The 12,705-nt window shown below is 40.5% G+C and overlaps 1 protein-coding gene across 1 annotated transcript; it reads left to right on the top strand.

Moving 5' to 3' along the window:
• Positions 1–3,333: 3,333 nt before the first annotated feature.
• On the top strand, positions 3,334–12,600 carry LOC310806261 (vitellogenin-like; the record flags this gene model as incomplete). The annotated part of the gene is made up of 33 exons (XM_083672311.1): positions 3,334–3,373; positions 3,526–3,546; positions 3,777–3,928; positions 4,056–4,307; positions 4,419–4,580; positions 4,670–4,818; positions 4,911–5,061; positions 5,185–5,342; positions 5,425–5,590; positions 5,676–5,801; positions 5,894–6,112; positions 6,208–6,425; positions 6,516–6,613; positions 6,742–6,866; positions 6,960–7,061; positions 7,177–7,296; positions 7,429–7,615; positions 7,707–7,800; positions 7,885–8,070; positions 8,198–8,339; positions 8,454–8,673; positions 9,089–9,474; positions 9,835–9,915; positions 10,038–10,244; positions 10,377–10,519; positions 10,620–10,758; positions 10,871–10,997; positions 11,092–11,275; positions 11,361–11,455; positions 11,573–11,667; positions 11,816–11,981; positions 12,220–12,381; positions 12,503–12,600. 33 exons carry the CDS (start codon positions 3,334–3,336, stop codon positions 12,598–12,600), a joined length of 4,971 nt encoding a protein of 1,656 aa, XP_083528437.1.
• Between the last annotated feature and the right edge of the window lie 105 nt (positions 12,601–12,705).

Raw genomic sequence — 12,705 nt, 5'->3', positions numbered from 1 at the left:
AAACGCCAATGGCAGCTAAGGTGGCACAATTTGAATCCAAAGAAAGGACGTAAGATCTTTGATTTATCAACCAGCTAATTTGTATTTGTAATTTCTAAGTTTCCTATTTTCGTCATGGCCACAGCAAAAAGTAAGTGCAAAGTTGACAGTCAGGGCCGCCGATTTCAAGAACGTTTCAGCAAGTGCAACAATTTTTCTTGCTCATTCTTCTTCTTATTATTATTCCAATTATTCCCACTGCTACTCCTCCTACAACTTTCAAGAGATTCACACCAATCCAACTTTAAAACGTGCAGAGACCTCTAACTACATACTCTTCATACTTTTTAAACAATTCAAACATAAAAGTGCCAATTTTAACATGGAGGTCTCCACATTTTAAACCCTGATAGAAGCTTCCTGATACCAATTTCTAATGCTTTTTGGAACTCCAAAAACTCTCATCCAGTTAATATGTTGGAATGTTGATTTAGGCCATCATTCTGTGAGCTCCTTTGTGACACTATTATTACTGCCACTATTATCTGCTATGGAACTTTCAGGCCTCTTGAACAAAAACAGCGTGAGACCTGCAGATGGATTAACTAAAATTAGTTTGCCATCAATACACACACAATACCCCTTAATGACATAGCAAAAACACGTTTTTAGAAAATTCTGCAAATTAATTCCAATTGAAATACAGAAATACTTAATTTACATAAATATTCAGACCCTTTGCTCTGACACTCTTAAAATTAGCTCCAATACAAAAATGTCATCAACAAGTCAATCAATAAATTGAATTGAGTCCATCTTAATCCAAGAATAATAGTTCATTCAATTTTGGAAATAATATATTTGTTTTTATAGAGTCTCCGATTTGCATAGGAATCAATTACACAGTGTGTGGATCAGGTTGTCATTACCAACTGAGCAAATGGAGAGGAACAAAACTGCTCAGGAATGCTACCCTGAGGCCTGGGGAGACGTACACAAATCTACAAAGTTGAATGGCGGAGAGGAAAAACCACAGTCGATGGGACAACATAATCTCAGTCACACTACAAAATTAGTCTATAACCAAGTGACCAAATAGAATCCCGAATGGAAAAAAATCTATTTTACATCCATAATTGTGTGTGCAACAATGAATTCAAGTGATACAGCAAAGAAAGTGGCTGGAAATGTGTTTATTTGGTTTTACTACAAAGCATTAAGTTTAGTGCAAATCCAGCACATGCAATACAGTTTTTACACCATCCCTCATGTGAAGAATAGTGATAGCTGCATCATGTTATGGGTATGTTTGTCACCGACAGGGACTGAGGAGTTTGTCAGGATCAAGAGAAAATTATGACATTTGCTTAGTTGGTAGTGACTGCCTATGGTCCTCTATGGCTCAGTCGGTAGAGCATGGCACTAACAATGCTTAGGTTGTGGGTTTGATTCCCACTGGGACCATATATACTGAAAAATGTATGCACTCATTGCAATGTAAGTTGCTTTGGATAAAAGCGTCAGCTAAATGGCATATTATTATATTAGCCTAATCCACAGTGTGTAATTGATTCCTATGCAAACCAGAGACTATAAAAACAAAAGATATTAATTCCAAAATCACATTATCCTTGCACTCAGATGGACTCAATTCAACTTGTTGAGTGACTTGTTGAAGAAATGTTTGCATTTGAGCAATTTTTAAGAGTGTCATAGGATAGGGCATACTTATGTAAATGAGGTATTTCTGTATTTACATTTTTGCTTTGTCATTATGGGGTATTGTGCGTGGATTCATGGCAAAAAAAATACATTTAATCCATTTTAAATTGAGTCTATAACACAACAAAATGTGGAAAAAGTGAAGGGGTCTAAATACTTTCCAAAGCCACTGTATATGGGTATGAACACATGACTTAAGGTCACTAGATTAAACAACAGCAGGCTAAGACTGAATACATTTAATCATTTGTTATATTTTGTGGAATTAATCAAAAAGGAATATTTGAAATTCCAGATAACAATCTCTCTCTAAGAAATAGACAACTGGATGTCATTGTCTTTGCTTCTCTGCTAGCTAGTAAGAGAACCCTTTTAGATTGGAAGTCTGCCAACCCTCCCACAGCATCCCTCTGGCTTAAAGATCGTATGTTATTCTTAAAGCTAGAAAAGATTAAATATACCATTAGAGGGTCAACTAGTAAATGTCATTCTCTTTGGGACCCTATAATATCATACTTTGAAAAACTGGAGACACTCATCCCCTATCCCCTTAAGGTTGTTGTGTGAAATCAACCTCCAAAAAAGGTTTCTTCTTTCTCTTGAATGGAATATTGTAATAATGTATATTTGTCTATATGTACTGTATCTTACCCTTACCATGCATGTTACTTTTTCTATGTATTTATTTTAATTGTTGGTTTTGGGAATGTGTTGGGGGATTGTTGAGGGTGGGAACAAAGGGGGGGAAAGAGCAATGTTTTACCAATGCACCAATATTTTTGAATACAAATATATTGCAAGAGAAAAAGAAATAAAAAATTACAATAAAAAAGAGATTACAATTCCAGTAGGCTGAATCCAACAATAAACATATGTATTCGGGGTCATATTGACAAGACTTCAACGGCTTATCTTTAGGTCAAACTGACCATTGTTGACACACAGTCAATGTGAGTTTCAAAAGAGGAACATTCTATGAGAGTGGTGTTTGATTATTCCTCTTCATCTTATCTATTCTGTGGCATAACACCCTGCCATGTATTGTCACTAGCCAAGGTCTGAATAGCAAATTAGGCCAAAGTGTTCAAGGACTTTGAGTGTTCTTCAGAAGTCCAAGTTTTGACCAGTTGTTGGTCAATGTTCAGGTGCCAAAATGATCAACTATATTTAAAGGTATCATCTATCTACTGTAATTATCCAAACCCAAACATAAGGCACAAGCCTCATCACAGTAGGTGACCCTTGTGTATTATACAGTATGTTTTAAAAAAGCATTGTTAAATCTGTTCTACCAATTACATTACATTCATAGTGAACTCTGTGGGTCTTCGAATTAGTGACTTATAGATTAAATATAGACGATATGAAACATTAGATGAAACATAACTTTATGTTATGTTTTCCTAACCCTAACCCTTAAATGGACATTGATCTGTGAATGACTGGATAAGACTGGGGCAGGTTAACCTAACCTGGGGTGCATTTGGTCGAGATGAACAAATCAGTTTGTTCAACAGCACATTTAGATTTTGGTCATTCGTTAATTATATATTTTGTGGTGAGAGCTTCGTCAGCAAAATATTTGATATAAAAAGGCTGTCTGTGACTGTTGTTCTTCACATTCTACCGGCAATGAGAGCAGTTGTACTTGCCCTGACTCTAGCCCTTGTGGGTAAGTAAAATCTTATTTTTCTTGTGAAAATATGTAAGATAGATTCTTTCATTGATGAATAAGAAATAGTGTTAATCACTATCATTAAGTAAATCACTTTTGATATCATATTAGGGAATAAATTGTGACAATTACTTTTTTATGTCTTCTAGCGAGTCAACAGCTGAACTTGAGTAAGTACATATACTTTTCTGTACTTAAAGTGGAAATCTGGGATTGGTACATACATTTTTTGACTTTTCAATTATTAACTGCCATTGAATTTTTAAGAATCTAACCTTACTTTACTCCATTGTGTGTAAACAATGTAATTGTAAACAAACACTGTATAGCTACGTGGTGAAAACTATCATTTTTTGGTAAAAATGTTTTGAGGTCATGAAATTGAAAATTGTTGTTACAGCACCTGAGTTTGCTGCCAGTAAGACCTACGTGTACAAGTATGAAGCACTTCTCCTGGGAGGTCTGCCAGAAAAGGGCCTGGCTAGAGCTGGAGTAAAAGTCAACAGCAAAGTTCTCATCAGTGCAGTTGCCCCGAATACCTTCCTGCTGAAGGTACAGATCACATATCAAATCCATTCACACAAAACACTAATGATTCTGGCAATAGCACAATATACTGTAGATTGCATTAAATAAACAACCTAAAAAAAGAGCTTAATTTCTTTATATTTTCTTGCAGCTTGTGGACCCTGAGATCTTAGAGTACAGTGGCATATGGCCCGAAGAGTCTTTCGTCCCAGCTGCAAAGCTCACTTCAGCCCTGGCTGCTCAGCTCATGACTCCCATCAAGTGGGAGTATGCCAATGGTGTTGTGGGTAAGGTATTTGCACCTGCTGGTGTCTCTGCAACGGTGTTGAATGTCCACAGAGGTATCCTGAACATCCTTCAGCTGAACATCAAGAAGACCCAGAATGTCTATGAACTACAAGAGGTATGATTTTTAACATTTCAATAACAATGTTAACACAAAAACACAAAACAATCCATTTACTGTATTGTACTGTATGTGCTGCTCACTTGTGCTCTCTTTTGTGTTATGCAGGCTGGAGCTCAGGGAGTGTGCAAGACCCACTATGTCATCAGTGAAGATGCAAAGGCTGAGCGCATCCATTTGACCAAGACCAAGGATCTGAACAACTGCCAGGAAAGAGTCATGATGGACATTGGTTTGGCTTACACAGAGAAATGTGTTGAGTGTCAGAAGGTAGGAGCACATTTATTTATCTCTAATTTGATTCTGATAGAAAACCCATGCCTCACATGATTGTGCAACTTTGCATCTTGTCTATACAGGCATCAACGAACCTGAGGGGAGCTGCAGCCTACAACTACATCATGAAGCCCACTGCCACTGGTGCCCTGATCATGGAGGCCACTGTCAGCGAGCTCCATCAGTATACACCATTCAATGAGATGACTGGAGCTGCCCAGATGGAGGCAAAGTATGTAGACTGAATTATGATTCTAGAGGAAAACATAGTAAATTGTGCAAAGCATACAGATGCTTATGTTTCCAATTAATTTCCTTTTACAGACAAACATTGACCTTTGTTGAGATTGAGAAGACTCCAATTTTGCCCATCCAATCAGAGTATCTTCCTCGTGGATCCCTGCAGTATGAACTTGCCTCTGAGATTCTCCAAACACCTATTCAGCTCATTAAGATCAGCAATGCTGAGGCTCAGGTACAGCCTCTCTTAGTAATAATATTCATAATAAATATGAATATTGAAGTTTTGCCGTCATTTAAGGTTGTGTTTGGTATTTATACAACAAGGTTTTATAGCATTTGTTCTTTCTTGTTTAAGGCTGTGGAGACCCTGAATCATCTGGTTACACACAATACGGCTCAGGTCCATGAAGATGCCCCTCTGAAGTTTGTGCAGCTTGTCCAGCTCCTGCGTGTGGCTAGCAGTGAGAGTATTGAGGCCATCTGGGCTCAGTTCAAGGCCAAGCCAGCATACAGGTAGGGTTTTCCAGTGACAAATGATCAGGTGAAGACCGAATCACAGAATTTAAGTGAACCTCATTCCAACTATTTGTTTCAGACGCTGGATCCTGGATGCTGTCCCTGTCATTGGAAATCATGTCGCTATGAGGTTCATCAAGGAGTGGTTTTTGGCTGGTGACATCACTAATGCTGAGGCTGCTCAGGCTCTGATAGCTGCTGTGCACATGGTGACGGCTGATTGGGACACCATCAAGCTTGTTGAGGTAAGTAAACCTTGAAATCAGCATTAATACCTCTTTTAGAATTCAAGATTAAGATGATGCAAAAAAAAACGTTTTTTCCCACCAGGGCCTGGCTTGGAACCGCAAGATTCAGGCAAACCCTGTTCTTCGTGAGGTCGCCATGCTTGGCTATGGTACCATGATTTTCAAATACTGTGCTGCAAATCCCACCTGCCCTGCTGAGCTTGTGAAGGTAAAAGGGATATTTCATCCCATAATCACATTCAGTGATTCACACTCATTAAATGAGAATAAACATTTTCATGGCTTTTTCAACCTCCACAGCCCATCCATGATCTTGCTACTGAAGCTGTTGCTAAAGGCAACATTGAGGAACTCGCCATGCTCCTGAAAGTTCTGGGTAATGCTGGCCATCCTGCTAGTCTTAAACCAATCACAAAGCTCCTGCCCGTGTTTGGAACTGCAGCTGCTGCTCTGCCCCTGAGAGTCCAGGCAGATGCCATCTTGGCCATGAGGAACATTGCTAAAAAGGAGCCCAGAATGGTAAGAACAGTCCTACCATTCAATGGGAAATGATAAAACATAATGTTCCTATTGGTATGGTAGCCTAAAAACACTGCTTTAATGTTGTGAATTAGATCCAGGAAGTGGCAGTGCAGTTGTTCATGGACAAGGCTCTCCACCCAGAGCTCCGTATGGTTGCTTGCATTGTGCTGTTTGAGACAAGGCCTCCAATGGGTTTGGTGACTACCCTTGCTAACATTCTGAAGACTGAGGAGAATTTGCAGTTGGCTAGCTTCACCTACTCTCACATGAAGGCCCTGACCAGGAGCACTGCCCCTGACTTTGCCGCAGTGTAAGAGCACTCTTCAACTTCCATGTAACACTACATCTCTCTCAATTAGTATTTCACCCATCATAATGACACGGTATGATTTCATTTCAGTGCTGCTTCTTGCAATGTTGCTGTCAAGATCCTCAGCCCCAAATTTGACAGACTGAGCTACCGCTTCAGCAAAGCCATCCACCTGGACGCCTATTATAGTAAGAGCATCCTTAGCTTTTATACACCAAGGCTGGGACTGGATCACAGCTTCATTATAACAATTCACAACATTTAAATTCTGTACACTTTTTAATTTGAGGCCTAAACAATATTTCTCCTTTTTAAGGTCCCTTCATGATGGGTGCTGCTGCCAGTGCTTTCTACATCAATGATGCTGCCACCATTTTGCCCAGAGCTGTAGTGGCCAAAGCCCGCACTTACCTTGCTGGAGCAGCTGCTGATGTTCTGGAGGTAAATATAGTTTTTCAAAGCAAACAAAAATTATAACGATTCAGTAGTCTCAAAAACGTTTCTTATTGAACGAACTTCATCTCCCTCCTTCAGTTTGGAGTGAGAACTGAGGGAATCCAGGAGGCTCTTCTGAAAATTCCCAAGGCTCCTGAGAATGCTGACAGGATGACCAAGATGAGGCGTGTCATTAAGGCTGTAAGTATCATGGATCTCTCAGTGTAAAAATTATATTTTCAAAGATTCTATGATTTAATTATGAAAATAAGATTTGATCAGGAATTGATAAGTCACGTTTACTCTTTTTCCATAGCTGACTGACTGGAGATCCTTGCCAACAGCCCAGCCACTGGCCTCAGTGTATGTGAAATTCTTTGGACAGGAAATTGCCTTCGCCAACATTGACAAGGCCATCATCGATCAGGCAATTGCAGTAAGGCCGATGGTGTTTTGTTTAAAAAATAAAATTCAGTATGTCCACATTTTTTTTTACAGTTGACATTGACCACATCAAATGTTATCCAAGCAAGAACAAGGCCACTAAGCTACATCTGTTTTCCTACAGCTTTTAACTGGACCCTCTGCTCATGAACTTGGAAAGAGTGCTCTGAAGGCACTGCTGTCTGGAGCCTCCTTCCAGTATGCTAAGCCCCTGCTGGCTGCTGAGGTGCGTCGCATCTTCCCCACAGCTGTTGGTGTGCCTATGGAGCTCAGTTTCTACACTGCTGCTGTGGCCGCTGCTACTGTGGAAGGTAAACAATGTACAATTGTCTGTGGTCATGTATTCTCTTCATCTCAGGTCTCCCATGTGAACACGGTCAACTTTAATATTTCTTTTCGTAGTCAAAGCAACTATGGAACCAGCTCTGCCTGAAAAATTCCACGTTGCTCAGCTGATGAACACAGACATTCTGCTTGAGGCTGAGGTCAAACCAAGGTTGGTTTTGGAGCATTATTTTCTGACAGCATCATTACTGTAAAAAATGTTTGTAAACTAAATAACAGTTTTATCTTCCTCTAGCATTGTCATGCATACATTTGCTGTGATGGGAGTGAACACTGCCTTTATCCAGGCTGCTCTGATGGCAAGAGCTAAAGTCAACACAATTGTTCCCGCAAAACTGGCAGCAAGACTTGACATTGTGAAGGGCAACTTCAAGATTGAGGCTTTGCCTGTTTCTGTTCCTGATCACATTGCAGCAGTGCAGTAAGGGCAATCTCTTTGTTGATCACAAGTTAAAGCCACTGTCAGTGATATTGCCAGTATTGTCAAATCATTTAGGTCCCTTAAGTTTCTCCACAACAAGTTCTTGATTTCTCTCTTTCTGATATAGTGTTGAGTCCTTTGCTATAGCAAGAAATGTGGAGGATCTCCCAGCTGAGAGAATTACACCTATGGTTCCTGCCAAAGCTGCGGCACAGCTCTCCAGAGAGAGGTTCACATCCAAGATTTCAACCTCTCTTATGGGCAGTTTGGTGAGTCAATTTAAAATACCTGTTAAAAGGTAAATCCACATAAGCTTTGAGAGGTAGAGGGAATATCTAACACTGAACTTTGATTCATTTTTTGTTTTTTTTATACTTTTTCAGTCAAGATCTTCTGAGATCATTTATTCAGTTATGCCATCCAAGCTCAAGCCCATCATTAAGGCCATGTCAGCCCAGATGGAAAAGAAGTTCTGTACTGAAACTGCTACTTTTGGACTCATGGCATGCTTTGAGGTTGCCTCTCAGAATGCTGCCTTCATCAGAAACTCTCTTCTCTACACTCTGATTGGAAAGCATGCCGTCACCCTTACTGTGAAACCAGGCAAGAATTAATCATGAAATGCATTAAAGATACACTATGGAAGTTCATTTTCCAATCTTATATATCAAATGTTTTGCCTCAGTGTTGACTGTATGGTTATCATACTACTATGATATTACATCAACCAATGATCAAGCATAATTAAACCAGACAATCCTTAGTGTTAGCACAAAATAACAACATTTGGAAAACAAATAAGCTAATTCTCATGGACATTTCTGTCCAATGAGGTCATTTCTGGACATTATTACTGGGCGTTAGGGGGAGACTTTTGGCTCAAGAGCACCCCCAGTGTCAAACTCTTCCATAATGTTACTTTAAATTCAAGAAATACTGGAAACAATAAGAATTCTATAGGAAATGTTTTTGCAACACTGTATGTAACAATTCCACCTATTCGTTTCTATTTTTGCAGCTTCTGGTGCAGCTATTGAGAGACTGGAGATTGAGGTACAGGTTGGACCAAAGGCAGCAGGAAAGATCATTAAAGTGATCACTTTCAACGAAGAAGAGGAAGCTCCAGAGGGAAAAACAGTCCTGTTGAAGCTTAAAAAAATCCTGGTTCCTGGTCTGAAGAACGGCACCAGATCTTCCTCCAGCTCCAGCAGTTCTCGTTCCAAACTTGGTTCAAGCTCGTCCTCCTCCTCCAGCTCCTCCTCTCGTGCCAAGAGCAGCAGCAGCAGCAGCAGCAGCAGCAGCCGCAGGAGCAAACTGAGCTCCAGCAGATCAGTGAGCAGTCACTCTTCCAGCTCCAGCTCCAGCTCCTCTAGCTCCAGATCTTCCAGCTCTCGTGCCTCCTGGGTAAGGTTGACATATTTCCTTAAACTTTTTTAGTGGTAGTTTAGTACTTTAGTGGAGTTGATATACAAAAACACGCAAATATGTCCTAAACATGGATGGAGGTTACTTGATGTTAAATTTACTAATGTATGAAAAGAGAATGTATCTAAAAGCAAAAACATTCTGGCTTCCAAATAGGCTGCGGTTTACAACCATCAATTCAGAAAGAATCACAAGAAGCAGGTACGCATTCTGAGGGCCTTTGATAATGAAAAATCTGCTGTATGGTTTACATCGTGTATGGGTTATTCAGCAACAGAAAATCTCCAATAATGTCATTCATTCTGATTAAATCTGCTCCTTGGTATGTTTCCTGTGCAGGCTATGGTCTCTCAAGCCAACTCTAAGGCCAGAGTCTCCAGCGCTAGCAGTGCCGCTAGCTTTGAAGCCATTTATAAGCAGGTGAAACTTTAGTGTAAACACCATAACTTTAGACCCAAGGGAGCCTTCTCATCAATTAGTGGAACTGGGAGTGAGCATAAAGTTGAATTAACTGTTACCTGTATCTGTGTGTGTGTTCTCAGGCCAAATTCCTTGGAAATGCACTTGCTCCTGCTGTGACAATCCTCATCCGTGCAGTGAGAGTTGACCATAAAATGCAGGGATACCAGATTACTGCTTATTTGGACAAAGCTACATCCAGACTGCAGATCATTTTGGCTGCCCTGGCCGAGAGTAACAACTGGAAGCTTTGTGCTGATGGTGTCCTGCTCAGTAAACACAAAGCCACAGTAAGAACAAATACGTGTAGTGCTTCTATAGAGGTCTAATTTATATTTTGTTTCTAGATGGTTTATAAATGTGTTAAAAAATGAATAATATCTATAGTAAACTGTTACATTTTCTCTCTTTTTTCCCAATAGGCTAAGATTGCCTGGGGTGCAGAATGCAAAGAATATGACACTATGTTCACAGCTGAGACTGGTCTTGTGGGTCCAAGTCCTGCAGCCCGCCTGAGAGTGTCTTGGGATAAACTTCCCAAGGCTCTTAAGCGTTACTCAAAGATGTACGGTTACTCACTTCTTCATTACAAATTGCAAGCTGAATGATACAATGGTATATTAAGAAACATTGTGAAGTTTGTACTGCTTATTTTTTTCATCCAGTGCATCTGAATACATCCCTGGTGCAGCTTTCCTGGCTGGACTGATTGAAGAAGGATCCAAAAATAGTGCTAAACAGATTAAACTGACTGTGGTTGCCACATCTGCGAGGACCCTGGATGTCATTCTGAAAACACCAAAGGTGAGGGGGATTATTCTTTCGTCAAAAGCAGGCCTAGATGTATTTACACACTGTAGTTATAGCCTTTTTGGTTTACTGTCTTTAATGAGCATTGTTGATATCTAATTTGCAGGTGACACTGTATAAAATGGCTGTGAGTCTCCCCATTGCTTTGCCTATTGACGCTGTGACTGGTCTTGCCCCCCTGGATGACGACATGGTTGACAAAATCCTCTACTTGTTTGCTGAGGCCAGTGCAGGTAGGCAGAAACAGTAAAAGGTGATACAATTTTGGCAAAAGAACATTTGTGCAAAAAGGCACGGATGGTCTAATTATAATCCTGTTTTTCCCAGCTCAATGTAGCATGTCCAAGGATACTCTGACCACATTCAACAACAGGAGGTACAAGAACGAGATACCCCTCTCTTGTTACCAAGTTTTGGCTCAGGATTGCACCCCAGAGCTCAAATTCATGGTTCTGCTGATGAAGGATCACACATATGAGCAAAACCATATCAACGTGAAAATCGCTGACATGTGAGTACATTTGTAATAATAAAAGCCATTGGACCCAAACTTTCATTGACAACATACTAAATGCCACCCCTTTTGCCACTTTCAGCGATGTTGACCTGTACCTGAAGGACAATGATGTGCTGGTGAAGGTTAATGGAATGGAAATTCCCATGAACCACCTCCCATACCAACATCCCACAGGTTTCTCCTCATGCTACTTTTACTCCAAAATCCATAATTAGAGGGAGTTAACTGAAGCAAAACATCACCTCCACTCATAAATCATGATACTGAAAGATGTGTTTTTTCTGCCTTAAGGTTCTATCCAGATCATACCGAAGGGTGAAGGCATGTCTCTCTATGCTCCAAGCCATGGTCTGCATGAAGTCTACTTTGATAAGAGCTCATGGAAGGTGAACGGAAGCTAATCATAATTGATCCTCTCACAGGGATCATTGAAACATAACATAATAATCTAGCCTCCGCAAAAGTCAGATCCTATACCTATGGTCAGTATCTGAGATAGTCTTGTAGCTAATTCCGTTTGGTCTTGACACTCAGGTTCAAGTTATGGACTGGATGAAGGGACAGACATGTGGAATCTGTGGAAAGGCTGATGGGGAAGTCAGACAGGAGTACCGCACACCCAGTGGCCGCCTGACCAAGAGTGCAGTCAGCTTTGCCCACTCCTGGGTGCTTCCTGCTGAGAGCTGCCGTGACAACACTGGTAAGACTCACCTTCTTTGCTGCATCAAGTTTCATTGCAAATCAAACCTGGGTAATCAACATACCTTACAAAGCAGAGTAGACTGCTTTGACTAAACGAGCCAAAGGACAGCTGTTGAGTATCAGTCTTCTACTCTTGAGTAAAGGTGACCTCACTGAGGCACTAAACACTTGTCTATGAAACTCTAGCTAGTGCCTGTTACTCTTTCCTGAACATATGTGTACCTCTCTATCCCCAGGATGTCGCATTAAGCTTGAATCTGTGAAACTTGAGAAGCAGATGATTGTTGATGGCCGGGAGTCCAAATGCTACTCTGTTGAGCCTGTGCTGCGCTGTCTGGCTGGCTGCTACCCAGTGAGGACCACACCCGTCACCACTGGCTTCCACTGTGTGTCCACCGGTGAGTTTTCAACAGCATGTTTTACTTTACAGAGCATTAATTGACATTTATATCTGATATATATCATTTGTATCTAATGTACAAAGAGTTCTTAAATGTCTTACTTTCTTCTCTATTCCAGATTCCAATCGACTGAGCAACATCTATGAGAAGAGTGTGGACCTGAGGGAGACAACAGAAGCCCATGTGGCCTGCCGTTGCACCGAGCAGTGTGCTTAGAGCCCTATTAGAGCTGATACTGACAGGAGAAATGTAATTTCACACATTTATAGTATTTGACCTATCAAATCCTAATAAATCAAAACATGCCAAGTTTGTCTCTGA

The sequence above is a fragment of the Argentina silus genome, assembly GCF_951799395.1.
Source record: "Argentina silus genome assembly, chromosome: 6".
Taxonomy (NCBI): Eukaryota; Metazoa; Chordata; class Actinopteri; order Argentiniformes; family Argentinidae; genus Argentina; species Argentina silus.
The sequence above is the reverse complement of the archived record's forward strand: the minus strand, read 5'-3'. Positions and strand labels throughout refer to the sequence as shown.